Source organism: Physeter macrocephalus, unplaced genomic scaffold (genome assembly GCF_002837175.3).
Source record: "Physeter macrocephalus isolate SW-GA unplaced genomic scaffold, ASM283717v5 random_466, whole genome shotgun sequence".
NCBI lineage: Eukaryota > Metazoa > Chordata > Mammalia > Artiodactyla > Physeteridae > Physeter > Physeter macrocephalus.
In genome coordinates this window covers 30,510-56,437 of record NW_021145752.1, presented here as the reverse complement: position 1 = coordinate 56,437, position 25,928 = coordinate 30,510, and the positions used below count along the sequence as shown (strand labels likewise).

At 48.8% G+C, this 25,928-nt stretch overlaps 1 protein-coding gene across 1 annotated transcript; it reads right to left on the bottom strand.

Moving 5' to 3' along the window:
- Positions 1 to 109: 109 nt before the first annotated feature.
- Positions 110 to 16,366, bottom strand: LOC102993106 (membrane-bound transcription factor site-1 protease). The gene is made up of 10 exons (XM_028485585.2): positions 15,898 to 16,366; positions 14,933 to 15,190; positions 11,350 to 11,553; positions 9,638 to 9,748; positions 9,093 to 9,202; positions 7,395 to 7,511; positions 6,875 to 6,942; positions 3,162 to 3,264; positions 1,695 to 1,846; positions 110 to 361 (listed from the first exon to the last, which is right to left on the bottom strand). Exons 1-10 carry the CDS (start codon positions 16,064 to 16,066, stop codon positions 133 to 135), a joined length of 1,521 nt encoding a protein of 506 aa, XP_028341386.1. The 5' UTR covers positions 16,067 to 16,366; the 3' UTR covers positions 110 to 132.
- Positions 16,367 to 25,928: the final 9,562 nt, after the last annotated feature.

Here is a 25,928-nt window from a genome sequence, read left to right as displayed (position 1 = left end):
TCAAACCCCTGACGTTACAAAACAGCAGAACATGAGGAAGTGGGGAGCAATCCTGTCGGCAGCGCCCCAGCAGAAGCAGCGCTGCAAAGCTCTCCCGAGCGTCGTGTGACTGGGGCTGGTTCCATGTGGGGACTAATGCTCGGTGCCGAGGAGCCCGGTGCAGAGGAAGGAGGCCTGTTCAAAAGGAAAGCACACCGACCTGGCCTGTGGCTTGTAGCTGCTGAGGATCTGGTAGGCTCTGAGGAGGTCCAGCTTGCCGTGGCCTTGTTCAAACATATTCACGCCGGGCAGCCTCCGGGCTGCTGCAATCAGGGCCTGCTTCATGCTGGCCGGATTCACCAGCTCCCGTCTCTGGACTGTGCTGGGGGCAAATACCATATTCGCTCATTTTCTCTCAGCAACAGAATGAAAACCAGACTATCCCTACCCTGTACGTGCGCAGTCATGTGACCTCCGATCTTGATCTGTATCTAACAGGAGCTTCTTCGGTAAAACTCATGCAAGATGCGAACGAACGTGCTCATTTCTGCATCTGCCTAGGGACTGACCACTCATCAGCCTTCCGCGTGGCTTGTGAGAACATGGACCCTCGGGCTAGCGCCTGTTTTTACTAAATCGATCGGGAAATCACATCTTCTCACTAACTTAACAGTCGACCTCAGAGGTTGCAGGAGACAAGAACAGGTAGGAGTTACAGGCTCCGGACACGTGGACGCAGCCCGGCCGGGAGAAGGGAAGGATCGAGGTGGGTCCTGTGGGGACTCGATGCAGCGTGGCCAAGAGGCCTGGCCTCAGAGTGAGGCCCGCTGCGTCCACGTGCTTGTTTTGTTTGGAGGCCTGTGTGTGACGCGTCACCCTGGTGGGTCAGGCCCGGTAGAGGGTTCACGAGCGGAACGCAGCTGGACTCGGGCAACGGCGCCCAGACGGTCTCACTTGCTTTAGAACACCAGCATTAAGACATGCATTTTTGTGTATCTACGTATTATAAATACAAGTAAACTTTAAGCCCCTAAATGCAGGGGAGAAAACCCAGTAAACAGTAAGGAAAAGCTGACTCCACTAAGTCACTAAATATTTTTCTAGGATGACGGGTGGTCGCGGAGTGTAGGTGGACCTTTTCTAATAGGCCTAGATGGGAAATCTGACTTAAGGAGAAGTGAGCGGGGGAAAGCGGCATCAAGTCTCACCGGCAGAAAAAAAGAATTGCTCACAGCTCAGCCACAGACTGACAACCCCCGTGCCGCCGACAGCGCAAGAGCAGGCTCAGGCTCTGGCTCCTCACCGGGCTCTAAGGCTGGAAACGAAGCAGCGCTCCTCTGCCGCTCGGCATCTGTTACGAGCTCCTTCTCACACCATAAAAGCACTTCTGACCCACCACAGAGGCGTTTTATCTGCTGCAGGGAGACGAGGAAAGCAAAAGCTTCCTCCCCACTGAAAACATCTGTACATAGAGAAGCCGCTGGGCTGGGCACGGAAGACACAAAGGCCTCCCCTCCCCGCTCCTCTGACAGCAGGAGGCTTGACGGGCTCATCTAACGCCCACAAGAACCATCTAAGAAAGAACGGACTCCTGCCTCTTCTGTAGAGACGGGGTGAGGCCCCGGGATGTGCTCTACATCCAGCCACGCTGGTGACAAGCGAGACTCAGCTCCTGGTCCCCTGACGCCACCTCCTCCCAGCCGAGCCACACTCACCTCACCAGCAAGGTGACAGCGCCCGCCACCACTGGAGAAGCCACACTGGTCCCCGAGAGCGCCCGGCACCCGCCTTTCACGCCGGAGCCCCTCACTCCAGCGCCGTAGGTGACAATGTCAGGCTTCATGCGGCCATAGCCTCCTGGCAGCTCCTGTAAACAAAAGCAGCGTGGTCTCTACCACGGCACACACACCGGCACACGGCCACGTGCAGTTATGAGTGAATAAAACCAGAACAGAAACGTGGGTCAGCTAAACGCACTGTAACCTCAGTACGATGCTGGTTTTCATCTGAAATTCACTGCAATTCAGAAGAAGCTTAAATGACAGTATACAAAATAAAATTATTTTTGGTGCGTTTTGTAATGACCAGTATGACGGTAATTCCATAAAGCATTTTAAAAGTGAATATTTTAAATTTTGCTAACATGCAAGGCTGAAAACTGGAAACTGACTTATTTCTAGATAATTTTAAAATTAGAAATATGCTAGAAAAATCAGAAAATTAAAATTAAAAATTAGGGAAAAAAAGAAACATTTTCCTTTACAAGGAAAAAAGTACGTTATATGACTGGATATTTCCATCTGTCACCAGAGGGGAAAGAATGACTTAGAACAGTGAGTATATAACCATACAAGTAACCTGGGATAAGAGTTTAACTGAGAACTCTCTTAAGCTCCCCAGAAACTGGGGCAAAATGAGAATCACAATAGGAGTTATAGTCTGGAAGAAAGAAGCACACCAACGTGAAGCGAAAGGATCCTTCCCGGCAAATCAAGCATAAATGGACTCTGGACCCTCACGCTGGGACGGTGAGCAAAGACGTCTTCGCCTGCGGCTCCAGATTAGTCAGGAACGTTTCTCAAAATGCCGTCAAAACAGAGGCCTCGATAAAGGCCAGGGACAGGGCAGGGGGGCGGGAGCGGCAGGGGGACGCCGAGGGCAGGTCAGGCTCCCCCGGTGCCGCCCGAGGGAGCACCAGAGACCCCAGCTCCGCTCACACGGGAGGAGGAGGCGGCCGCGTAATTAAAGCTCACGCGGCTGAACTAATTACCTTGCTAGAGTCATTTCAATTTCGTCCAGCTAAACGCACTCATTCCCACATTAGCGGAGCTGATACGAAGCCGTGCTCCCTGGCTTCTCCTGCTTCCCAAGGCCAAATCACCCCACCCAGCACGGAGGACTGCTGGTCCTCCTCCTGCCAGTTAGGACCAGTGCACATGAACCCAACCGACCTAAATGACGAGTTACTCAGAAACAAGTTAAAAAGAAGTGGACCCGGGAAACACGGTGAGAACCGGCACCTGCCCGCTGGGCCACGGGGACACGGCAGACACGGCAGGCGCCAGAGCGCGTCCTCGGGGCGGGCTGCCGCCAGGCTGCTTTTCTCTCCGTGTTCACAGACAGCCCCGAGGCCCTCGCACGCGGCTCCCGCGGGCACGCCGGACTAAAGGAGCAGCGCCTACCCAGGTGGTCATTCCCCGCGACGAGAAGCGGGCGATGTTGTCCTCAAAGTCGATGCCGCCCACTCCGATCACATCCATCTGGTCGGCAGGGTTATTCAGAGTGCTGCATCGAGGCAAGAAAAAGACACAAAAGGCGGGGGAGAGGAACCACTCTAAATGAAAGACTCCAACAAGGGCAAGCAGCCCCAGAACGGTCGGAGCCCGCGGCAGGCTCTCCCGTGGCGAGGCACGTGCGGCTGTGAGGGGCTGGCCCGGCACTGCCACCTCTGCCGGCTCGGTGGTCTCCTCACACCTGGGACGCCCTCTCCTCCGCCCCCTCTCTCCTCCCTGTCAACTTATCGCCCTCCGGCCCAAGACTCTCTTCTCCCCTCACCACTGCCAGGCGTGCAGGAGCCCCCTTCCTCCGAGCTGCACAAGACTGGCCACTACCAGCACCATCACCCGCGTACACGTCCGTACACCACCTCCCAACTGCTGCGAGCGCAGCCCCCCCAGCTCGGTCCCCGGCTCCTCTGGGAAGGAACTGCAGCCACACACGTGCACCTGCCACCGTCAGAAAGTGAAAGTTCTCCCCCACCCCCCCACCGTCTCGGGCAGGCGTCCCCCTTCCTCAGGGGAACCGTGGGGACCACTCATCTCTCCGTAACCCCGGGGTCCTCAGCGGGAAGACACGGATGCGAGTGAAAAACATGCAGTTCTCCCCAGCACTTGTAAGGGCGCTAGATCCGCAATGACACAAACGTTTAAACTACGGAGTCAAGATGTAAGTCAAGATGAACTAACTGAAAGTATAAAACAACCAGTTATGGAACTGCACTTCCAAGCTTTATCTATTTCCACTCCACCACCACAAAATGAACTCCTGAACCACAACTGATTCCGAGCCGCTGAAGCGGTTATCAGCAAGACACTACTGTTTTAAACTACACGGAGTCGACCCTAGCGTCACCGCCTCAGCTTACCCACCACCAACATGCTACCAGCTGGTGTTCAGAAGCACCAAGAGTGATTTGTTAATTGGCTGACAGTAAAAGTTTACAAATTTCTATGACATCAAAGAGGAGCGATTAGAACAGAAGTCACTGGCAGAATTTCCCACTGAAGTTGACACCAAAAAACACCACCTTCCCACCCTGCCTCTACCTGCCAAACCCTATACTTTACACCCTTAAAATCAGGGGAAAGCATCAGAAAATCTTTGTCGGTGCTGAAAAGGGGGAAGTGCAGCTGCAGACTCCTTGGCACCATGAAATCTAAGCATCAAGGGTGCCGGACCCCGGAGAGCTCCCAGAAGGGGTACCTGTGGGGACGTGTCGGGCAGTGCCACGCCTCCGATAAATAACCGGGCTCTTCAAGTGCATTACTGTCACCGGACCAGCCCTACCCGAGGCCCAGCAGCAAGCCACACCCGCTCAGGCTGTGCCACGGTGACCGCGTGCCACCCCCAGCCTACCCAGAGGCTGGCGGACGCCGGAAGCCGTGAGGCTCTGCGGGCAGACCCGAGTCTGACACCGGGCTTCCCCTCCCAAGACGCCCCTGACACACTAAGCACGAGCAGCTCTTTGATGAGAAGCCGTCACGTGTGACTCTGCCCACAGAAGGCACAGGATTTCAGAAGAGTGACCGTGTGTGCAAAGCAGTCGGGATGGCGTGTGGAAGAGCCGGTGTGAACGGGAAGAAAGGCAAGCTTGTGGGGGGGGGGGGTCGGCGGCAGGACCGGGTGATGGAGACCGAGAGAAACACGGTTTCCCCAGGGCGAGCCGAGGAGGGGCCTGCTCTGAGGAAGCCGTGCACAGGGGAGTGGGAAGTGAGGCCACGGCTGCAGAACCAGGCCCCGTTTTCACAAATAAGGTGTTACCGGGACACAGCCGCGCCCATCCGTCTACACGTCCATGCTGCCTTCACACTACAAGGGCCGGCGAGTAGGTGCGCCATACCACGTGGCCCACGAAGACTCAACTGGTTACTACCTGATCCCGTACAGAAAATGTTTGCCAACTCCAGGCTCGACTACCGAAGACCTTGAAAACCAAGGAGAAAACGCTAGATCTGATCAGGCAATAATGATCCACTGCAGATCCTTAGTTGAAGAAACTGCTAGACTATGTTTTAACAACAGAAACACAGAGAAAAGGAAGAGAAAGGAACAGCTACCACTCACAGAGGCTCAGTGTTCGTGGTGCTTTCCCTCGGCTGTCTCATTTCACCCTCACAGCCACCAACCCGGGCGGGTCTCGTGCCCTCCAGAGCCAGGCGAGGGGGCCGGGGCTCGGAGAAGCAAAGGCCCCACAGCCCAAGGGCAGGTCAAACGTGCCTGGCTCCATCTCCGCGCCCTCCCCGCCGCCCCACGTCCCGCGTGCAGGGAGAGCTGGGCTGGGGACTGACGGACAGCCTGGGGTTGCGGGGCTGCCGAGGGCCGGCCTGGAGCGGGGACGTCAGAAGTGGGGGGGGAGGGACAAACGGAGAAGCGTTAGAAAGAGAAGACATGGAAACTGGGTGAGACTACTAAGTAACTGGCTGGTGCCTTCGTGGCAGAACTATAGCTGGACGTGTTTACGCCGCTTACGCCTGAGTCACAACATACACGACTGAGGACCCAGCCAGATCCCTAACCTCGGAGCCCGACAGGGAGATGGGCTCGCTGGCAGAACAGCTCTTAGGCTGGAACCATGACTGCGAACGTGCATGCGTTTTGACCTAAAGAATCATTAATTTCACAGAGTCCAGCCTAATCCCCACCCGGGATGAGCTCGGTCAGTGCCCCAGCAGCACGGTGGCCAGGATGTCCCTGAAGACAGGGCGTGTGCTCCTGAAGGCACGAGCAAACAGCCATGCCAGGTGGCTCTCCTTCTGGATCGGGGCACGCCGAGGCAGCCTCTGTATGTTCTCTCCTTCCTCTGCAGTTACTTTAAGCCCTCTGCCACGGCACTGAACCACACACGTCCCGGGAGCCTGGTAAAGTGGGGTGACAGACATCCCACCGCAGAAGTGTTTCAGCACAAGAGGTTATTTATATACATTACCTACAGAATAAAAACTGGAGCTGTAAGCAGAAAGAAAATTGGGATCACCAACCAGACCAAAGCTTACTACTGCTTGTGGTTCAGTGACTGATGTCCGGCATTTCAAGCCACTTTAATACGCCATGACCCGGCACAAAGGGACATTTCTGTGACACTGTTCTCTGGTCCCTCCCTAGCTGATCCTTCTCCTCAGTCCCCGAAACACTGTGTCTGTTATGCCACCCTGCACTTTCTCCTCATTTTAGTCGCATTGTATGTGTACCTTATTTTTCCTAAAAAGGCAGAGGCACCTCAACTTATTTACCTCTTTACCCCGTGACTTGTGCACAGTGGGTCTCAATAAATACTGAAGAATCCATTTATTTCTAACAGATTTACTTTCCTGATTGATTTTGGGGGTAAAAAGAGTAGAATAAAAACTTTAGGCCTCCAAATTGCTATTTCCAGCAAAGTTAAAACAACAAAAAATTAAACAGGAACAAAATCGGCCTTGAGTTGGCAACTGCTGGAGTGAGTGGGCACACGAGATTCTCTACACAGTCTTCTTCGTATGTGCTAAAAATGTCCACAACACAAAGCTTCAGACAGGTATCACAGGTATAGCAAGATAAAGAGACAGACAGACAACAGGTTTCCAGTTACTTCAAGGAAAAAAATACCTCTAAGGTTATTCCTATCAGGCGTACTTACCCATAAAGAGGCCCATCATTGCCAATAGCGGAAACCATGATGACGTTGTTAGCTGTTAATTCCCACACCTACAAAATTAACAAGCATTTATTTATGAAAGTACACCATTTTTTAACAATCAATATATGATTGTTCAAAAATAACCACAACTTCCAAAAACAGAACTAAAAAGAGAAGGGATCCCCGTGAAAGCCCAACACCAGGCCAGTACAGACGTGGTATGGCTGGCAGTCAGAAACGTCCAGAGACGACAGACTCCAGGACACAGATCCACGCGCACAGAGCAGACCCCGGCTTTCCAGGCACGCCCAGAGAAGACAGGCCGTGTGCTCAGGTGAGAGGAAGCAAAACAGCACCCTGTGCTGCCTCCCGCACAAGTCACCATGGCTCACGTCCTCACAGAGTGGTCACCACGTGGGTGACTAGCCACCAGCACACTAGACACGAAGCAAAGCGGGGCGCGAGGCAGAGCAGGAGTCGTCACCAAACGCCTCGTCCTCCACACAGTGGCAGGACCAACCTTGTCCACGAACGGGTGGTCCATGAAGTCGGGGCCCCCGATGCTCAGGTTCAGCACGTCGATCTTCTTCAGGATGGCGTAGTTGAAGGCGTCCAGGAACCAGGACGTGTAGGAGACCTGGCCCATTTTTAAAACAGTCCTTTAGGCGTTTCCGTGGAAGTCTCCAAATGCTAGATTCTCAGCAGCATGAAGTATTCACTTAAACTTCAGAAACAGATCCCAAGAACAACAAATGCTCTGCGATGTAAACTACTACACCCAGAGCTTCCAATCCTTGGGGCTGGACTCTGGGGAGAGGCAAGGTTCCCAGGGTCCTGTCCCGCCCGGTCTCACGTCCAGCACCTTCCTGACCTTACAGCCTGCCTGCCCAGGGAAGACCTCAAACTTCTAGCTGCCCCTCTTATAAAAAGACTTGTCCTAAGACACGTCTATTCAGTTAAGTGTTTCTAAATAGTTTAATGTATTTGTCTAATTATTCCTAAATAGACTGAAGAATAAATGGTATCAATGAAAGTTATTTCACAGAATTACTTCTGATAGTTATTATTTCTCTCATAGTTTCCTTACAAAAGTTAAATTACTTTGTGTATCGCCATTCACGTGCTTTATAAGATACAAAATTAAACTTAGAGTAGAAAACAATAATGACAGAAAACAATAAAATAAGCGCTGGAGGGAATGAAAAGACTTTCAATCCAGAATTCTATATTCAGTGAAAATAGTTTTTTGAGAATAAAGGTGAAATAAAGATATTTTCAGATGACTAAAGCTGGGAGAAATCATAGCTACTAGACTGCATTACAAGCAATACTAAAAGCATCTCTTCAGGCTGAAAGGAAATTACATGATATGGAAACTTAGATCTACAGGTAGAAATAAAGAGCACTGGAAATTGAAAATATGTGAATAAATACAAAATGTTAAAAAAAAAACACCTTACAGTGGAAAAAGAATCAACATAATGATTAAGAATTATGTTTTTTAAAGGCTTTTAAAAATAAAACAATATACTTATATTTGCTTGAATGGGCAAAATAAATTCTAGGAGGAGTGGGTATGAGAAAAAAAGAAACTACCACATAGGGAACATGGGGAAGTAAGGCGAGAACCCGTCGGACGGGGACAGGGTTGGGAGAAGTATCGCTGTGCTGCCTTTTGATGTTTTTGAACTATGTATTACCTATGCAAAAATTAAATTTTAACAATTAATAAATACTAGGACCCTCCCTTTTTTCAGTAACGTTTCCAAATGCAGAGTGAGGGAACAAGCTTCTAAATCCATGTTACCCAACACGACACTGGGTGCTGGGCACAGAGGCTACCCTCAAGGCGGTCAGTCCAGCAGGGGCAGCAAACACACAAACATGGGGTCGTTCTCTCAAGCACAAGAAGCGTGCCCGAGACATGGTGGACAGGAACCCTGGGCCGGCCGGCCAGCGGGACAGGAGAAACGGGAGGTCAAGGAAGCCCCTGGAGCAGGGTCTTTGGGGTTCCAGTGCGGCCGACGGAGGGGGCCGTGGGAGCAGGGCGAAGCCGGCCCGCGAGGGACGGGAGGGACAGCACGGCACACGGGGGACGCCAGCCGCAGCTCGGCATCGCAGACGTGTGCTGCTTTTAAACCAGCACGTTTTCCAGAGTTTTGACTTTTCACATTTTAATACCAACCCTTTACGTTTCAGGGGTCCTCAAAACACCTACCTGGTTGTTGGTAAAGACCCTGAAAATATGAAGTTCTGCATCCGGAGCAAATCCCTGGCACTCCCTCATGCTGGCTATCACACCTGCCACGAACGTGCCGTGGCCCAGCCCTGTTGTCCGAAAGGAAAAAGGCACGAAACACAGCTGATACAACGTGCGCCAAGATGCAGCATTTCAAACGAGCTCGTTCTCCGAGCCCGAGACACAGACTCCCCAGCACCTCTCCAGTGCCTCCACTCAGGGCCCAGGCCTCGCCAGCCCCACCTCTGGGCCCAGCCGCTCCTGCTCTCCCCAAAAGGAGGGTCCCTTCCACCAGGTGTCCCTCTCTCCTCACTCACCTCCCGACCTACTCTGAAAAGCTTCGGCCGAAAGGCACAAAACAACTGGGGTCTGTCTGAGTAACTGGTAACTGTTGTACACGGACTGTTTAAGCACTTACACAGAAAAATACCCTCTCAGCTGATAAAACGGAGGATGGGAGTGATGCAAAGCCCGCCTGTGACCAGAAAACACCCCCTCAGGTTCTCAGGACATCAGCCACCCACCGTCGTCCAGGGTTCGCTCGTTGGTCCAGTTGGTTCTCTCCTTCACGTTTTTGAAGTGGGGATGCTTCTCACTCAGCCCGGTGTCAAAAACGGCAACCCTTACGTTAGCACCTTATGCCAAAAAGAAAGCACAATCGTGTTTGAGAAATCATCGTTTATGAAATACATCCCTCTTTGGGACCCAGAGAGAATGACAGGTGATCCAGGGCCAAAGCCTGCCCAGAGGGCACACAGTAGGCCAGGTGCTAAGGAGAGGAGGGGACAGCAGGGGAATGCCATCACCTGCCACTAAATAAGACCTGAGGACACACAGAAAGTCCCTCTGGACGCCCCTCAACGTCACCAGCTCTCGGGGAGGGGGGGACGACCTCTCCCGATCCTCCACCAATGACTGATTTTCCGCTCTGGGCAATTTTCTCCAAGTCTCCATCTCCTCATCTCCGTAGAGAGGCCCGCGGGGCGGAGGGCACCACAAAGCACTCACTTACGGGAGGGCGGGGGCCCTTTCTACTCCCGACAAGGACTCAGGGCTGCTCACTAACGACAGCGACTCTGCAGAGAGGGGCTGTCCACCACACGCAGGGAAAACCACACTTTAAGGACAACCACTGTATTACACACTTTCCTATGATAACAAGTCTACTTCAGACACTGGCCAGAAGCCATCTGTTCCGATGGGAAACATGACTCACGCTGTTAGATCAAGGAATTCTAGAAAACACGCAGAAAATAATACAAGATACTCACTGAAAGGCTAACAGAAGTAACAAAGGTAATGTCTTTTCGGTGTGAGGGTTGTATTTATGTATCCATACTACGTTAAATAATCAATTACACTGAGATAACCAACAAAGTGTATTGTTTACTTTTTAAAAATGCAGACACAATACTGGAAACCAGCTGGTTTGGGGGAATGAAAAATGCTTCTCTGATGATTAGAGAATTTCTGTTTTGTGAAGTTTTCCCCCTAAAAAGATAAACCAAGAAGAGACAATAATTTAATAAAATGTCAGCCCCCCGGGTGTTAAGTCTGAGGCGCGGTAAGGGAAGGTCTTTGGTTCTCTAAGGTAAGGGTCTCTAAGCCAAGGAGAAATGGAAAGACACTGAGACAAACTGCGATGTATGAGGCGCCAGAGACATGGGCTGATATTTAGGGTCCAAACCACCACATTAGTTAAAACAGGAATTTTCTGCCATGATGTATCAGCAAGAAAAAAAATCTGATGGGTTGTGAGTTTTACTTCCCAGGATACGTGGTTACTATTGTTTCCTGTTCTGAAACAAAAGGTAACAACCTGGACAGTCAATCACTTAGCCATGCTGCACACAGGGCACCACACAGGAGGGATATGCTCAATTTCAGGAGACGGCCCAAATCAAGGTAACTATCTCTGGATTTGATCTCATTCCCTGGGACATTACAGAACTCTGCTGGACTGCCAGTCAGCTCTGGCAGGGGCAGTGCTGTGTCTGTTCACGGGTGTCAACAGGAAAGAAACACTCCACTATCTACTCCTTGTAACCTCAGAAACAGTACAGGAAAATAAGACACAAAAAGTGAACAGGACTAAACAATTAGAAAAGCCACAGAAACACATGCCCCCACAACAGGAGCCAGAGACGACGGGCAGCTGACTGCGTCCAGCTCAACCCGCAGAAGGACAGACCCGTGAGGCCCTGGAGGGGAGGCCGCCCCGGGCTGACAGGCCCACCTGTGTAGCCCATCTGCCACAGCACGTCGGCCTGCAGCGTCTGGGCGACCTGGCGCGGGATGGCCCGGAGCAGCCGTCTACTCGAGTGTCTCCCGGTGGCGTGCCAGAAACCCGAGCCCAGGGAGAGGCTGGCCCTGCGCAGGGCGCGGGACGACTGCCACTTCTGGCTCCAGCGGGTCTCGTTGCAGGGCGCGGCGGGGTCAGCTGCAGCCACGGGAGAGAAAGATCAGAAACGCAGGGACACGTACCTGTCAGGGAAACAGTCACTCCCCCAGGGCAATGACTCCCTTCTGAAATCCCTTCTGCAGGATGGAGATATGCTCTCCCCTCCGCTAGAAGGAGCTTCTCCACGCGGTTATAGTCAGAGGGTATTATTTCGCCATCACGTTATTCCCCAATAGTTCTTTGCCTGGAATTTTCTAACCAATGTAAGGCAGGGAAAGACTGACAAGATAATCATTTCTGAAGAAATAAAGTCAACGTGATACTAAAACTGAAGACATGCCTGGTTTTTCATCAGCCACTCATTCCCCCTGAACCAGAAGAAGCGTGTGTGTGTTGGGTGGGGAGGGCGGAGTTTAAGAAAATATCCACTAAGCGATGGTGAAGCTTCACCGTTTACAGTGTGATCCCTGGACAGGAGAAAGCCGTGTGATCCCAGGACACCTCACTCTGACCTTTTCCTACTGTGACCTGCTCAACGGCCTCAGCGTGCGTATCTGCTAGAATGTCACCCTTCAAAAAGCAAAACAGGGCTTCCCTGGTGGCGCAGTGGTTGAGAGTCCGCCTGCCGATGCAGGGGACATGGGTTCGTGCCCCGGTCCGGGAGGATCCCACGTGCCGCGGAGCGGCTGGGCCCGTGAGCCATGGCCGCTGAGCCTGCGCGTCCGGAGCCTGTGCTCCGCAACAGGAGGAGAGGCCACAACAGTGAGAGGCCCGCGTACCGCAAAAAAGAAAAAAAAAAAAAAAAAAAAGCAAAACAGAGGGCTCGGGGGCTTGCTGGGGGTGATGGCACTGTCTTGTGTCTTGATTTTGCTGGTGGGCACCTGACTGCACAGTTTTACCACGACTCGCCAAACTGTGCACTAAAAAGCATGGATTTTACTATCTGTAAATACTTCTTTTTTTTTTTTTTTTTTTAGTGGAAGAAATACCACAAGGGTTGTCCCTTTACCTTTCAAAAACCATGCTATAATGAAGAAAAAACCATATTTCAAATCTGTTTCTACAGGGCAAATCTGTAATACCACCGAGGTTGTGTTTCTAAAGCCAATTACTTAAGCTTTCCTTCTGGTCTCACCAGGCTACACCCATGAAAGTACAGGGACGGGGAAAAATATACAGTCACGTCAATTCCATTAAGCAATTATTTGCACAGTGCAACTGCAATTATTCTATACTGAACCTCCCATGTAGATTATGTTCCTTCGGTCAACAGCCTGGGCACTAATTGAAGGACAATATTCGAACAAAGGACGGGTCTGCTGTGCTCTCCTTTCAGCAGACTGGACTGCAACCTAAGGACTGCATTCAACTCTGGCTTCACTCATTAAGAGAAAACAGGAAGTATTCAAAGAAAAGCAATTAAAGTGGTGAGGGGACTTGACGCCAGGTCGTATTAGTAACCCCTGGAGGAACTGGATATTTTTATTCTCCTGGAGAGAAGGAACTGTTAAGGGGGACACCAGGATAGCCTTGAAATACCCTGCAGTGCTGTCTTGTGGAACGCAGGTTAGCTCTGTCTTATGGCTCATGGAGAGACCAGGGATGGGATCCAGAGTGTGACAGATTCCAACCCAAAATAAAGCAAAGCCTTCGAACAACAGAGCCACAGAAAAAATGAACTTTTTTTTTTTTTTTTGGCAGTGCCACGTGGTATTCGGGATCTTAGTTCCCCGACCAGGGATTGAACCCGGGCCCCAGCAGTGAAAGTACGGAGTCCTAACCACTGGACCGCCAGGAAATTCCCCAAAAATGAACATTTAATGTCTGCTCGCAACAGCCTAAGAAATCTGCGAAGCTCTCTTCACACGCACTGCTTCCTTTTACCTTTGTAAGAACTCTGGAGTAGGCGGTATTATCTCCATGTTCTGGACGAGAAGCGCTGAAGCTTAAAGAAGACTTGCTTATTACCACAGAAGGTCACGGCTGACAAGGAGACACATACTATTTCCTTACGGGCTGTCGAGCACAGCATCTGACAACCATCGTCGAGAGGATACAGAAGGGAGCCCCAGCCATGAGCCCCTACGCTTCCTGTGCTAAAACCAGCCCTTCTGTTTCCTAAAATATTCTGCAGCTCTCTAAGATAAGATTAAAAAATAAAAAAGGCACAATTGGGGCTTCCCTGGTGGCGCAGTGGTTGAGGGTCCGCCTGCCGATGCAGGGGACGCGGGTTCGTGCCCCGGTCCGGGAAGATCCCAAATGCCGCGGAGCGGCTGGGCCCGTGAGCCGTGGCCGCTGAGCCTGCGCGTCCGGAGCCAGTGCTCCGCAACCGGAGAGGCCACAGCAGTGAGGGGCCCGCGTACCGCAAAAAAAAAAAAAAAAAAAAAAAGGCACAATTTATATATGTGGCTAACTGTACAAGTTTTGGTTTGCTTCTGTCTTCCTGGATTGCTCTGAGGTTACTGCTTTTCAAAGAGAAAAAGCACCACGAAACGTGGACTAGCAGAGAGAGCTCTGCAAAGTCAGACACCTGAATTCCACAGCTGACGCTCGAACTGGCTGTCACAGGATGCAAATTAGTCAGGCTCGTCTCCTGGGTGTTTTTGAAACCTCAGAGGCTCTCAGGCCTAGTATATGACAGACAAAAAAAGAAAAGCAAAATTTTCTTTTTCCATCTAATGAAAGAAATGACAATAAATGGTAATGGCACTAGCAATTTGTTGCCCCAGTTTATGTCAAATGGGGGGAAAAAACCCTTTCCTTTGGTAATACATTTGCTTTGGAAAATATTATGCAATAATATGCAACTTGTTATCTGAGCATAAACTTATCTCGACAGGCCCGAGTTGTAAGGACTAGGAGAGTAAGCCCTAGAGCTGAAAGGGACCCAGCAAATTCCTTCCATCCTTGCACCTGCCCAGCTCCCAGCTTAAACCAGCCCAGCGGAGGCGCGATGGTGCGCGGTCGGGAGGGTCTGAGAAAAGCAAAATGAAACCCAAGAAGAGGTGTTTTGCAAGATGCCTTCAAAAATAAAAACATGCGCTGAAAGAAGCAAAATGCAAATAAAAAGGAGACTCAAAGACACCGTCTTCATTTCAGAGTGTGAAGGGGCGTCAGGGCCTCAAAGCCTGAACGCTTTTGAGAGGAACCTGGTGAAAATCACTTCCCACACGACAAAGATCACCATCCCCCTCTACTGCAAACTTTCATTATTTGTTTCTATCAGAAGCGTGAAGTCTCTTTTTGGTTTTTTAAATTCCTGCCAGGAAGATGTTCACGACTGACGAAACTAGATGGAGGGACAGGAATATTCACTGTACTGCTTTTCAAATTCTGCCACGTGTGAATACGCACATGCTCCCTCTATGCCCAGCACAGCAGAAACGGATACAGACCAGCCCAAGGTCACGGTACTCACACTCCGTATACTTGAGGGAACGGAAGACTTTCCGTTGGGGTGTTACCCGTTTGATGTTTGGATGATCTTCAAGTGTTAGCAGCCCCGCTTTCTGTTTTTCTTTTATCTGAATCACCTCAAAATCACTAGGGTAGTCACTGGATGGATTGTTTCGAGGTATAATTCTCCAGTTGTCGATTGCACTGCTCTTCAGGGCACTTGAAATAAATGAATTTCTAGCTTTGGCTGTAAAGTACCCATTGAAGGCCACGATATACTCTGCAATCAATGACCACAAGGTAAAAGTGAGAATTTACGTACCTATATTATGACATAAGATTATACTTAACCTAAAACTTCCCTGGTAAAAGAAAGCTTACGTATCATAAAACCTAGTACAAAGAGGAGTAAACAGACTAGTTTAAACACCCTGGATGGCGGTTTCCAGAGCTCTGGGTTAAAACGATGTGGATGAACCCCACTGATCAGAGGACACATCACTTAGAATCAGATACCTGAGCTGTTTTTCAAACACCAAACATTAACAGAAATTTGAGCGTATGGCAGAGAAATGCATGCAAGGTTTTCAAACAGGAAGAAGGAATTCAGAGAAGCAAAGGCTCAGTGTTATTTTACTGAGAACAGTAACAAAATGTAGAGCAGGTTATATAAGACTAATTGCTTAGTTAGCCACAACTGGTCACATAACTTTCAGCCCCTCCAAAGTCCCCACCCTCACCAGCTACCACGACAACTGTTCCATGGAATCCAGTTTTAGGGAAATAATTCAGAATGTCAATTTCCTTCCTTCCTATAAGCTAATTATACTGGAAAAACAAACTTCAGCAGAATTAATATCCAAACACTATGCACTCAGCCCATTCGAAATTTATTGTTTTTGGCAAAAGCTAATGTTTACAATAAATCTGAAAAAAACCGCATTGGGGGTGGGGGGAAGTCCCTAACATTTAAAATAATATCATTACCATATTCCACAACTGCTGAGGAGAACTCCACCTTCAAGGTCAGGTGGGAGCAGCCAGGGCATGGGGCCTTTTCAAAAGATTTCTTTTCCAGTCTGTCACCCAGATGTTTCTTCCCACAGAGCAAAACCACCAGCAGAAGCAGCCAGATGTGGACAAGCTTCATGGTCATGAGTGAATATGGTCATAAAATCACATAAATTCAAATCGCACTTTTTTCTTCCTTGATTATAAGTTAATTTTTGTTTCAGCTAAAAGCTGAAACATTACTGATCAGCCATTTTACAGTCTAGTCCAAGGTAAATAAAAGTTAAATTTCATGGCCTTCTGTGGTTTGGCCTGAAAAGAGGCTTTCATTTCTTTCTTCGTTTCTTCTCCATCTTGGGCCTCAGGCTTCGCTCACTCCGGCCCAGACACCTGAGTCCTATGCTCCATCTGCACCACAGAACCAAAGTCCAACGGGCATGAGTGATCACTCCGTGAGCCAGTCTACAAAACAAAGCAAGCGCACAGAGACATGAGCAGCGCACCGACAGAGCCGGGGAGGGCTAGTGATCCCCGCAACTTAGATAAGAGGGTCAGAAAGACACGTCGGCTACAAGACAAAATAAATGCATGACACAACCAGGGAACATCTTATTATCTCACTTTCATTTAGTTACTCCTCACTTCTTTCGGGGGGAAAAAATGTTTTAAGACAGCTTCAAAAATAAAATAGGATAAAATAAATGAGAAAAATAAGGATGACAAATAACCCCAGGAACATTAAGCGCACCGGTCCCGAGCACCCCAGCACCACGGAGGAGGAGGAGCCGCGCGTGACCCTTCGCCTGTGGTCTTGACTACGCCTCTACTTCAGATGCCGTATTTTCCTATCATCTGCAGCTGTTCATCTCCAGGGCCTTTCCCCAGTCAGCACTTTAATTCCCCATAAATTTCACCAATTTTTCAGGCAAAAGCTTGGTATACACCCTTACTTTCTGCTGTAAAATTAACACCTAAGAGCAAACTAATTTCCATGCAAGTCATGTACTTACCACCTTCTTTAAGAGACGACATAAATGGTCTAAAATTACTCAAACTACGCCTCTTCAGATTCTGAAATACTTTCTGCCAATTCTATGAAGAGAGCACAGAAGAGTTTTTATTGTCACTAAGTGTATTTTACCTGAAGCCTCAACTTAAAGATTTTCAACCTGCTGAATATGTTATAAAATCAAATTACCTCTTTACTGGGAGTGACATGAGAGGACAGTTTGTGAGGTAAAAGCTGTTGCCAAAGAAAACTGCTGAGTATTAAACTGCACGTGAGCACGAATACCTTTCAAAGTATCTGAATGGTCAGGAAAATCATAATTCTTCACAATGAAGAACAGAGCAGTGATAAAACAACAACACAGGCTGCAGCACGCCCAGGAAAATCCGTTGCACAGCTCACACCAGAAACATAAATAATCCAGCAGGGGGAAGACAGACCAATGAGACAGACAGGCCTTCCATCGCTACTTGTTTCTAAAAAGAAAACACGTAGGACAAGGAGTTAGCCCCCTTTCAAGAGAGGGATGTCAGGGTGTTAAACCTATTCTTCCAGCAGAAACTGGTACCTGAGAGCAACAAGGAGTCTGTGGTTTCTGGAACTATTCATGTGTGCTTCTATAAACAGGAAAGCACTGATAAAGAAAAGTTAAGGATTTGGGTTTCCCTGGTGGCACAGTGGTTAAGAATCCACCTGCCACTGCAGGGGACACGGGTTCAAGCCCTGGTCCGGGAAGGTCCCACATGCCGCGAAGCAACTAAGCCCATGCACCACGCCTACTGAGCCTGCGCTCTAGAGCCCGTGAGCCACAACTACTGCGGCCCACGTGCCTAGAGCCCGTGCTCCACAACAAGAGAAGCCACCGCACTGAGAAGCCCACGCACCGCAACGAAGAGTAGCCCCGCTCACCGCAACTAGAGAAAGCCCGCGGGCAGCAACAAAGAGCCAACGTAGCCAAAAATAAACAAATAAAATAAATAAATTTATTAAAGGAAAAGAAAAGTAAGGGGTTAAGAGTATCTAAACAATCTTTCAAGTCCAATAATTAGAACATTCATTGTTATAATAACAAACGAACCTGAAAAGCAGGCCTTATCTCTGCAACTGGAGACCAAGGTTGATGGAACAGAGTTAATCAGATAGAAATGAAATATTAAAAGTTATTTCCATAGCAACATGAAGAACAATGAGAATGCCAGTCATATAAACAAAGAAATTCAAAACAAAGACCAGAACAGAAAGATGGAAGAAAAGCAACAGGGGACACCAACAGTCACTCCAACCTATTTTATAGCAAGCCGCTTGGGAGTGAGGCTCAAGTTTTTGTTCATACTTGATACCTGCAACAGTATCACAGAACACAACTATCTGAAGTATACAGCTGACTTAATTACAGTATTACGGGTCAAAGAAGAGAAAGCTAATCACTGGTGATAAGAGCTCTTATGTTAATAGGAAATGAACTTACAGTGAAAAGATTTAAACAGGTCTCAATTAAATAAAATAAAAACAGAATGCTAAAGAATCTATGACACATTTGGACTGGATATAACACAAATATGAGTGAGCCATACTAGTGAGCAAATATTAGACCTAACAAGTTGGGTTAGATAAACTTCAATTAAACCTGTTCCAAAATAACTCACACACAGGTAAAGACAGTGAACTTACAATCAGCCTGTGGGGGAGAGATGGCTGATGTTCTCTTACAGCTGAGGCAGGAGCCTGACTTTAAAAGAAAGAGAAACGGAAAGAAAAGGTTAGGGATTCTGAAATTTTAAAATGCCTGAAGTAATCAGTTCTCTTCCAAATAGAAACAGGAAACTTTTTAGGTCTTTGGAAAACAGGACACTGCACGATCATTAAGACAGTCTACCTTAATTTACTCACTACATCGTACAAATTTATAAAGTGCTAACCAAGTTTCAGACATTGCCAGGGGTTACAGAGGAAACACATGTTGTTAGCAGGTGAGGGACGCAGCCCTCCAGGTGGGAGCCTGCAAGGAGGCCAAGCACAAACGCCAACGGCCAAGCCAAGCGCAGGAAAGGAGGACAGCAAAGGAGAGGCACAGGGCCCGCGCCGGGAACGTGGGACGGAAGGAGGAGCCTTCTGGAGAGGTGGCTGGCAGCTGGCTCTGGCCAACTCTACCCCGGCAGGGCTGGAAGTGTGGAAATACGGAAGGAGAAGCGGGGCATCCTGAGCAGAGCTACATCCCGGCCAGGAAACGCAGGGTGCTCGTAGGAGCAGCCAGTCATCGGCGCCAGGCTGCAGAGGGTGACAGGGCGGGGGCGCTGAGGCAGGCACGGGGCTGAGCAGCAGGGCCAGCGACAAGCGGAAACACAGGTGCTCAGAGCCAGCGGATCGCCGTGCAGAACTAGAACCCCGCGGCGGGGGGCGGGGGGGCCGAGCGGCTCGGTTCCCTCGTCCGACCCATTTCCCCCCGCCGGGAGCCCAGAGCCAGGCACTGCTCCGGCCGGCCCCGCAGAGCAGGGAGCACAAGACAACAGCAACCTCTGCCTCGTGGAGCGGCCCTCTCAGGGGGAGACAGGTAACACGCACGATGAGGAGAAGACGTGGCATTTAGCTGGTGATAAATCCTGTAATTTGAAAGCAGAAAAAAGAAAGAAGGGGGATGCGACAAGTCAGGGGGGAGGGGTGAAGCTGAGACAGAGTGCTGCAGAAGCTGCTGGAAGGGGATTTCTTTTTTTTTTTTTTCTTTTTTTTATTTATTTATTTGGTTGTGCTGGGTCTTAGTTGCTGCATGTAGGCTCCTTACTTGTGGCATGAGAACTGTTAGTTGCAACATGCATGTGGAATCTAGTTCCCTGGCCAGGGATGGAAGGGGACTTTTGAGTGAAGACCCGATGGAAGCGGGGCGCTCGCCCAGCCCCCTGGGGAAGGGTGCCGCGGGCGCTGGGGAGACAAGGGCAGGAGGCCGAGCAAGGACACGCCTGGCTGTGTCGGAAGAGCAGAGGCCGGGGGCCAGGGAAGCAGACCTCGGGGGGAGACGAGAGGCCCGTGTCCCAGCGCTGAACGCGCAGGGAAGCGTGAGCAGAGCAAAGGAGCCTCCGTGTGGAGTGGACACAGGCGGAAGCGGGGGACCCCGGGAGGCCCCTGTGAAGAGGGTGGCTTGGGCCGGGGAGGGGCAGGGGAGGCGAAGGCAGAGCGGACAGACCCTGCTGACGACCAGATGCGGGGCGGGCACAGCACCAAGGCCTCCGGCCCAACACCCGGGGCGTGTGCCCCAAACGGGGCGGCGGAGGCCGCAGGAAAGGCCGGCTCAGGAGGCATGGGCAGGACCCGAGTCCCCTCGGGGGGCAGGAGAGCTGGGGGCAAGGCTCCGGGCAGAGGGGAAGAGGGAGGCCCAACCCCAACGCGGGGAGAGTTTCCACAATGAACAGCGGCCACTGGTTTAGTCACGGCAAGGCCACTGAACCTCTCACCAAAGGGCCACACTAGAGAAGTCTCCAAGCCACAGGGGCTGGAAAGAAGACACCCTCTCGAGGAAACTTCCCATGGAGGGGGGGCAACGAGGAGGCCGGGAAGGACTGCAACAAGAGACGCTCCCTGTCTGGATCTGGTTGACCTGCTTCTGTTCTTTAAAGGTGAACTACGATCTGGGTTCTAGGAAGACACTCTCTTTAAAGAGTGACAACAGATATGGAGCTTTCTACGTTTCCCAATCCCAGAAAGAGAGAGCTTCAAAACATAAATTTGCACCGAGGAAAAGAAAAATGCCACGGGGGATCTAGAGGCTGGTGAGTGATGGCGAGGGCACTGCGGAGGGAAGGCCAGCCACCGTCTGCCGACCTCTGCGCCCTTGGCCTGTTTGTTTTAAAGATTCGGCTCCCCCGACTCCTCCACAGGGCTCTGAGGGCACCCCTCAACCGTGTCCACACGGCTCCTCCCTGCTCTCGCTCCACAGTACAGACCTGGAGAGTGTGTCCCCGAGACAGGCTCACCATCTAGTGGCAAACGCATACGCAGCAACAAGCGTTAGGTGAGCACAGAGAAGAGGAGCACAGACACAACAGGAAGAGAAAACACTTTTTATAAAAATAATCAGCCGAGGACAAGGAGGAGGCATTGGTGGGAGGGCTGCAGCGGCCCGGTGTGGAGTGATGGAGGCTGAGAGGGGAGAGGCCCCTGGCGAGGGGTGTCACAGCCTGCGTGAGGCACCGGCAGTGACAAAGGGACACTGATTTTTTTTTTTTTTTTTTTTTTTTTCGGTACGCGGGCCTCTCACCGTTGTGGCCTCTCCCGTTGCGGAGCGCAGGCTCCGGACGCGCAGGCTCAGCGGCCACGGCTCACGGGCCCAGCCGCTCCGCGGCACGTGGGATCCTCCCAGACCGGGGCACGAACCCGCGTCCCCTGCATCGGCAGGCAGACTCTCAACCACCGCGCCACCACGGAAGCCCTATTTTTTATTTTTAAAAGATTTTATTGAAGTACGCGCAGGCTCAGCGGCCATGGCTCACGGGCCCAGCCGCTCCGCGGCACGTGGGATCTTCCCGGACCGGGGCACGAACCCGCGTCCCCTGCATCGGCAGGCGGATTCTCAACCACTGCGCCACCAGGGAAGCCCTTGGGGACAGTGACTTGATCAAAGAAATATTTTGTGGATAATGGGAGGCAGATTTCTCACTGACAGAGAAGGAAGTCTCAGATATGAAAGGAGAAAAACTGGAATGAACCATGCAGGATCAGAATAAAACTGGAAGTACTGGTGTGAACTCAAGGTTTCCAATATACAGACAGATGTAGAAAAATACATTCACACAAACACACATACATGTATTTCCTAGCTCTGTCTGCTGAAAGGACACAGGGGCAGTGATATCCCAACAGGAGGGAACCCAGAACTGGTTTTCTAAATAACTATTCTCCACTAAAAGAAACCAGGCTCCTTGGAGAGAGAGCTAGTTCCAGGCTGGGCAGGGTAAACAGAGATGAGTCTGGAACATCTTCTTGTGCCAGAAAGTAAGGAAAAGCTCAAAGAATGATGGGGACGTGTCAAAGGGACACAGAGGCCAGCATGGGACAATCTTAGCATCAAAGTAAATAATGAAAGTAACAGATCCTGACCCACTGAACACAACAGGAAAACATGAGACCACTGTAGCATATATACATAAAATAAACTGTGAAGAGGAATAAGTTATTTACATGGTCTCAGAATGCCTCCCAGCAAAATCCTGATTTATGAAAGGAAATAGGGTAACCCTACAATGGAGACGCTTCATCAAGTTAACCAGCGATGGGACAGATGGAGCCAGGTCCGCCAGGCAGACGCACCGGAAGAGCCTGGCATCACCTGAGGGGCTCCTGACAAAGACGCACAACCTGAATCAGATCCTAAGGAAACATCAGGACCCAAATCGAGGGACATTTCTCAAAACAACTCACATAGAATTTCCATAAGTACTGAGGTAATGAAAGTCAAGGAATGGCTGAGATTGAAGGCGACTTAAGAGAAATGACCACTAACTGCAACTCAAGACTCTGAACTGGATCCCTTTACTGTAAGGACATTAGTGGAATGAACAACTGGCAAAACCTGAATGGGGCCAACCTGTGATTAGCTAGCAGTGGTGTATCAAGACTAACTTCTGGATTTTGAAGGCTGTGCTGTGACTGCATAAAAAGGTCCTTGCTTGCAGGAAATGCCCACTAAAGTATCCAGGGATAATGGACATCAGGTCTTCAACTTACTTTCAAATTGTTCAGCGGGAAAAAAGGGCTTGTATTGTTCTTGGACCCTTTCTGGCAGGTTGAATGGTTTCCAAAATATGCAAAAAAAAAGGTCCTACATTTAGTCTCAGTTGCTAGGGCTGCCCTCAGGAGGGCGGGAGTATGAATTTGAAAATGTAGTGGAGAACTTCCCTGGTGGCGCAGTGGTTAACGATCCGCCTGCCAACGCAGGGGACACGGGTTCGAGCCCTGGTCCGGGAAGATCCCACATGCTGCGGAGCAACTAAGCCCGTGCACCACAACTATTAAGCCTACGCTCTAGAGCCCGCGAGCCACAACTACTGAGCCCATGTGACACAACTACTGAATCCCGTGCGCCTAGAGCCCGTGCTCCACAACAAGAGAAGCCACCGCAATGAGAAGCCCGCGCACCGCAACGAAGAGCAGCCCCCGCTCGTCGCAACTAGAGAAAGCCCGTGGGCAGCCACGAAGACCCAACGCAGCCAAAAATAAATAAATAAATAAAATAATTTTTAAAAAGAAAATGTGGTGGAGGGGTGGGGGCAACTTTAAGCCTCTTCTGTGAGACTCAGTCTGCACAGACCCATGTGTGCACAAGCAGACCACAGACCTTGTCAAATAGGTTTACGCCCAACACCTGTCACACAGAATGATATCTGAACACACCAAGAGAGGGACTGAGCCAGTCAGAGATTAACAGTATTTCTCATTCTAAGGAGTTAAGGAATTGAGATAGTAAACAGCTGCTAAAATTAACCTCAGTGCCTCTATAATCTACATTATAAAAATCAAGTAACATTTTGACAAAAATTGAGACAAAAATTGAGTATAAAATAAAATCATGTTTAAGAATTCAACCCAATAAAATGAGTACTCTCATAGGCTGCTAGTGAATGTAAAATACTCTTATGACCTTTTAGAGTAATTTGCCTATATATGGACGTAAAAAACTTTTAGTCTAATAACTTCAGTAATAACAAAAACTAACATTTACTGAGCATTTATCATGGGGCAGGCATTATCCTAGTAGTGTGCATGTATTAACTCACTTAATCCCACGACAACCTGTTCCTACCCATCCCCCCATTTTCAGACGAGAAAACTGAGGCCCAGGGTGGCTCAGCACCTTGCCTGGAGTCATCCCGCCAGTAAGTGGGGAAGCTGGGCTGGGAACTTGGGTGGTCTGGCTCCAGAGGCCACACTCTTAAGAGGTAGGTTACCCTGCTTTCCTAAAATCCACAGAAGTATAAACCTGAAAGCATACAATAATTTATGTCCAAGGATTTTAACTGGGAAAAATTACAGACCACCTAAATGCAATAGAGGACTAGCTAAATAATTCGTTTACCCATACTATGGAATGCAATGCAGCAATTTCAAACTATGGTCCTTTGGAAGGCTGAATAATGGTCCCCAAAAGATGTCCACATTCTCATCCCCAGAACCTATAAATGTTACTTTATATGGCCAAAGGGACTTTGCAGGTGTAACTAAACTAAGGATGTCTACGGTCCTGGATGATCCAGGTGGGTCCAATGTAATTACAAGAGTCTTTATAAGAGGGAGGCAGGGAACTTATGATGGAAACATGAGGCTGAAGCGATATAGGAGGAGGTCAGGAGCCAAAGAATGCAGGTGCCTCTGGATGCTGGAAAAGGGAAGGAAACACATTCTCCCCTGGAACTTCCAGAAAGAATGAAGCTGACACCTTGACTTCAGCCCCGTGAGACTGACTTCAGACTACCGACCTCCAGAACTGCAAGAGAATAATTTTGTATTGTTTTAAGCCACCAAGTTTATAGAAGTCTGATACAGCAACCATAGGAAACTAATATATTTCCCAAAGAATATGGGGAAATGTTAATGAAATATTAAGTAAAACAGTTCATGTACAGTGTGATCCAAATCTTGATTTTTAAATATGTATCTATATGCACAAGGAAAAAAGAACATGAAAAAATAGCCACCAAAATGGTACCAATGATTCTATTACCTTTCGATATTATGGTTACAGGTAGTTATTTTCTTAATTCTATTCATACCTTTTCACAAAGAGCACATGTTACTCTTTTAAATTAGATAAAACATATTATTTAAATACTTTAATAAATCTTTAAAAATAAATTTTATAGAAAAACAAATTTTCTGGTTAGACAGTGGCACAAAGTCAAAATATGTTAAAAATGTAATTTTATTTGTACATATAGCAGAGCTTAAAAGGGATCTATTTTCTAGGAATTGTTTTCAAAAATCTCTGTGTCTACCTTCTAGCTTAAGGCTATGCTTTTAGCTAGTACATTCTGAACAGGTTTATCATCTGTAATATCACTTACTCATAGGGCCTGCTTAGGGCTGTTACTGGATCCACTAAGTGTTTACTGGATTTAATTTCTATAAATTCTTAAGGTAGAAGACCTGGTTATCTTTCCATACAAAGGTACACCCTAAAAGATGGTATTTACAAAATTATGGATTTTCTATAAATAAGTATAATTATGCTTCCAATAAAGGTACAATCAAAAAATTTTTGACATTAAATACTAAATGTAAAATAAACAGCTCAAAAAATACAATGCCAGGAATAAAATTTAATGAGACGTGGATAAAAGGGAGACAAGGTAAAGGAGATGTATTACTTGGGCAAGTGACAGCTAACATTCCTTACAGCTCTGAGAATCTTCTACTTTACATTATAAGAGTTATCACTACATCCAAAATGATTTCTTTGCAAATAATTAAAGAACACAATTCAGATGAGAGGAAATGACTTGTATCACCTGATAGTCGTCTAATTATGAAGATGTGCCTTGCATTTTTTTTTTTTTTTTTTTCCTGTACGCGGGCCCCTCACTGTTGTGGCCTCTCCCGTTGCGGAGCACAGGCTCTGGACGCGCAGTCTTAAGGTAGAAGACCTGGTTATCTTTCCATACAAAGGTACACCCTAAAAGATGGTATTTACAAAATTATGGATTTTCTATAAATAAGTATAATTATGCTTCCAATAAAGGTACAATCAAAAAATTTTTGACATTAAATACTAAATGTAAAATAAACAGCTCAAAAAATACAATGCCAGGAATAAAATTTAATGAGACGTGGATAAAAGGGAGACAAGGTAAAGGAGATGTATTACTTGGGCAAGTGACAGCTAACATTCCTTACAGCTCTGAGAATCTTCTACTTTACATTATAAGAGTTATCACTACATCCAAAATGATTTCTTTGCAAATAATTAAAGAACACAATTCAGATGAGAGGAAATGACTTGTATCACCTGATAGTC